Below are 4,359 nucleotides of genomic sequence, written 5' to 3'. Positions count from 1 at the left end.
TGTGAGTCCTTTGCTCCATGTGACATGAACCTCTCCATCCAATTTGTTAGTTTTTTGGTGAGTATGTTCATGATCGGCTGGAAGTGTTCGTCTTTCATCGGCCTTCAGGCATGGGGATGCTTAGATATATTTCTTCGAATGTTGAGCTAGACACATTGACGATTATCTTTATCTCAGTTTGCCTTGTTCGCGGGGCATGCCTTGCTGACTCCCTATTAATTGAACCAAGTGCTGCAATGCATGATTTGAATCATGTGATGCTACATTGCTGATCGCCCTTATGATTTGCGAGAAAGAAATTCTATAAGGGCTTCGTAACTGGAATGGTAAAATTTTCTTAAAACGAACCGAGGTGCTGACTTGCTGGTAGTGGTTCTAAGTTATGAGAAAATGTGCAAACATTGTCAAAGGGCTCGGACCGAAAAAAGAACAGAAGGAATCAGTTCAAAGATGGGTCAAGGAGTGGTGAGACTGAATTTGTTGTGCGGTCCTTTTGTTGCAGTCCTGTTCATATTTCTTTTGTCCTTTTTTTGCCCTTTGTATCCTCTGCGAACTATAAAAACTTCCGAGTTTTCTTGGAATTTAATGAAATGGTGGTCGCATTTTACTTAGGATGAATCACGTTGCCTGTTTGAAGCAAGTTTGGTGTGCAATTCCTTACCAAGTAGTTTGAAACTTTGGGGTCCAAATTGCAACGAAAGTAACAGACTAGACAGTTATGTCAATGCAGCCATTACACACAATTTTAACAGAAATGCAATATCTTAGTAACACTGTCACTGACAATTTAATAGCCGTGAAATTGCTTAAGTGGAGAACTGTTATAAAAGCGACAAGCAAATAACGAAGAACGAAACAAGAACATACGCAGGGGACACAAGATTTAACGTGGAAAACCCCTTCCAACACAGAAGGGGAAAAAACCACGGGCGCCAGCCAGCAAAACTTCACTATAGGCGGTGCCAACGATCCGTACCGCTCGTCAGAAGTTAGCCTCCATTTAGTATATGAATTTGGATCACAATACAACAAGAACCACGGTAACTAAATATCGGAAGGTAAAATCTGAATACGACTACAGATTACAGAACAACACATCACAGGGTGAACAGACTACTACGGAGTACTACTAAACTGCAGATGTTAAAAAAAACTAACTGCTGATGTTAAACACTGGATCCAACTCCAGATCATGTTCTAACTATCCTTTCGCTGATGCACCAATCTTGTGCACTTACTCAACTCAAACCGTCTTGTGTCATCCGTCAGCCATGATCAACATTAAGCAGAGATGAGATTCAGAGAGTGGCAATCGAGTTCCAGAAGAAGTCTCTTTCACCGCACAATGGAGTCGATGTCGCCGTCATCATCGAGCAGCTCCAAGGTGCAGAACGCTCGCCACCATCGATCTGGGGCAGTCCACTCCAGAATTTCTCGCCCAAGTCGTCGACCTGGACTTGGACCGGCCGATTTGGCGCGGGATCGGAGAGCTCGCCGGTGCGGTAGTGCTCGCTCCAGAATTGGTCGTCGCCAAGAAAGGCTCCATCGTCCTCCAGAATTGGTGCCTGCGGAATTAGTGCGGTAGGAGAAGGAAAGAGGAGCTGCCGCCTCACGGGAGAAGATTCGTTGGTGGCCTTGATGGACTTGCGCGGACACGCCGGGAGCTCGTCGGCCGCCTTCCTCTTGCGCGCGGACGCTGATGAAGCCAAAGATTTGGACACAGAACTGAGGAATCGAGGGCTGCGATAGATCTTGCAAAGCACGGTTCTTGGTTCTTCCTCGCCACCGACGAGTTGCTGATCCAGACTGAACTCCACCATGAGCCACTCGGGCCGCTTTCCTGCTTCCTTGGGCTTAGGCGTGTAGGTGAACCTCTCCAGGCGGCCGACGGTGTCGCCCGAGGATGGGTCGACGACCGCTTCCCCCCTCTCGGCTTTCCAGGTACCCTTGCCGCCGCCGACGATCCGGGGCTTGCGGCCGTCGCGGGCGATCGTGGGCTTCACGGCGCAAAAGAAGTACCAGTTTTCGCTCTCGCCGTAAGCCCGCGCCGGTCCGGACGGGTGGCGGGAGGTGAGAGTCTCGGGGTCGTCGGCGTACACGTCCGCGTTGTGGAAGAAATGCTCGGTGGAGGCGGGGAGCGGAGATCTGGCGAGCTTCGGGAGGAGGTACCGCATCAGGAGGTCGTAGTTCTGCGGGTAGAAAGTGCTGCCGGGCATGGCCTCGTGGGGAGGAGCCGGCGACGCCATGGGGATTGGGATCGGAGCGCGCGGAGCTAGAGCTTGGAGAGCTGGAGATCGGAGCGCGCGCGTGAAGAAGAAGCAGCAGAAAGCGCGGATTGGGATTTGGGATGGGATCAGAATTTGGCGGCGGGGGAGGAAGACAAGAGGCGGCTGGGAAATCTTCGATTTAAACTGAAGAAGATGGCGCGTTCTTTCGACGGGTTTTCGTATAAGGAATGTTTGCAGAGGTACCTGCAACCCGAGCCGGCCCATCCCATTCGTTTTCCAAAAGGAAAGTGCGAATTTCCTTTTCTAAGAGCATCTCTAAGAGGAGCGCTATAATTCGGCGCTATAAGACGCTGCCGTCGCGCTGTCAGACGCGCGATGGAACGATTTTCCCCCTACCGGATGCTCCATTTTGCAGCGCGCGTTGGCACGCAAAAAAAATACCTCCGCCGGAGGCTCTATTTTGCAGCACGCGACGCGGCGCAAATGACAAACAAACACAACTATGCATCGAACAAGATCAAACAACCATATAAAATTCACGAATAAATGTACCATCCAAATACAATACATTGTTCAAACCAAATACAACACGTCCAACATACAACAATACAACATAGTTTTGAGACAATACAACACATAGTTTTCAAACAAATACAACAAGTATGCAACTACTGTTGTCCATTCCAATTCCACCATTCTTCCATGAGATCTTTTTGAAGCTTCCATAAGAACATTGATGTCATTGCAAGACCCGGGCATTCCAAAAAAAAAAAAGCATGCCATATCCAAATCTCTTGGTCACCCACCGCTTCAAGGACTATGGTGGCATCCTTCTTGTACCCTTTGAATTGTCCATGCCATGCCGCCGGACAATTCTTCCAACTCCAATGCATACAATCAATGGAACCAAGCATACCGGGAAACCCCCGGTTGGCGTTGATCTCCAAAAGACTTGCCGTGTCTTGAGCATTGGGGGCTCTCAAGTATGTGGAGCCAAAGACATTGACAATTGCAACGACAAAGCGCTTCACACACAAGATAGAAGTGCTCTCTCCCATGGCCAAATGATCATCAATAAGATCCGTCGGTATACCATATGCCAACATACGCAAGGCGGCGGTCACCTTTTGATATATGCTATGACCAAGTTCTCCGGCGGCATTCCTCCTTTGCTCAAAGAAGCGATCATACTTGGTCACCTCCGTTGCGATGTGCTTGAACAAGTTGAGACTCATCCGGAAACGCCACCGAAAATAGCTTTCGGGGAATATCGGATTCTCATTGAAATATGACCGCATCAACTTCTCATGCCCTTCAATCCTTTCTATCCACAACTTCTGTCTACCGAACACCGATCCACCAATTTTTGGCTTCTTAACGGCGCGGTATGCTAATAGTAGCGATATGTTCTCCTCTTCCTCTTGGTCATACTCGTCATCCGATGAATCGTATGATGAATTCTACAAATATACATATGAAATTACTTAACTACAACTAACTATGGTAGCTAATTGGCGAGTAAAAATCATGTACTAATAGAGGCCGGCCGGCGGAGGTGCATACCTTGGTAGCAAATCGGCGAGCACCATGGTCGCGCCATGTTGTTAGCAAGCTCGAAGACGACGACGACATGGTGACGGCGGAGCGGAGGAGAACGCGACGGCGCCGGGAAGGAGGAGGCGGAGGACGAGCGCCGACTACTGCACTCGCTGGCGGCGGCGCGGGCGTCACAGCGCGGCGGAGCGGCCGCCGCTGCCGGGAGGGGGCGTGGGCGAGGCGGATCTACACCGCGGCGGCCCGCAACAGCGGGGCCGGTGGCGGAATCGACCGGTGGCGGCTGGATTTCGCTGCGGCGGGCGGTGGGGAAATGAGGGCGCGGGCGCGGGGGGGGGAGATTTCTTGCCGTTGGCTTTTCGCGCGTGCGCAGAGTGTTGCCGCGCGCTGTAGCAGACGCGCCACATATGGCGCTCCGGATTGTGCAAAACGCCACGCGCCCAAAAAAAATTGTAGCGCCGCGCCGTTTACCGCGCCTGCTGGAGCGCCTGTTTTCCTCCCGCGCGCTGCATGCCGACCATTTTTGAAGCGCGACCTATATAGCGCGTCTGTTGGAGATGCTATAAAGTGCATACAT

The 4,359-nt window shown here is 50.8% G+C and overlaps 1 protein-coding gene across 1 annotated transcript; it reads right to left on the bottom strand.

The window, feature by feature from the left end:
- Positions 1-1,298: 1,298 nt before the first annotated feature.
- Positions 1,299-2,299, bottom strand: LOC124665540. The gene has a single exon (XM_047202943.1). It carries the CDS (start codon positions 2,244-2,246, stop codon positions 1,299-1,301), a length of 948 nt encoding a protein of 315 aa, XP_047058899.1. The 5' UTR covers positions 2,247-2,299.
- Positions 2,300-4,359: the final 2,060 nt, after the last annotated feature.

Source organism: Lolium rigidum, chromosome 1 (assembly GCF_022539505.1).
Source record: "Lolium rigidum isolate FL_2022 chromosome 1, APGP_CSIRO_Lrig_0.1, whole genome shotgun sequence".
Classification (NCBI taxonomy): domain Eukaryota; kingdom Viridiplantae; phylum Streptophyta; class Magnoliopsida; order Poales; family Poaceae; genus Lolium; species Lolium rigidum.
The sequence above is the reverse complement of the archived record's forward strand: the minus strand, read 5'-3'. Positions and strand labels throughout refer to the sequence as shown.

What these genes read in the sequence shown, in the direction of transcription:
- LOC124665540 (XM_047202943.1), bottom strand. Translation starts at nt 2,246, where the DNA reads ATGGCGTCGCCGGCTCCTCCCCACGAGGCCATGCCCGGCAGCACTTTC.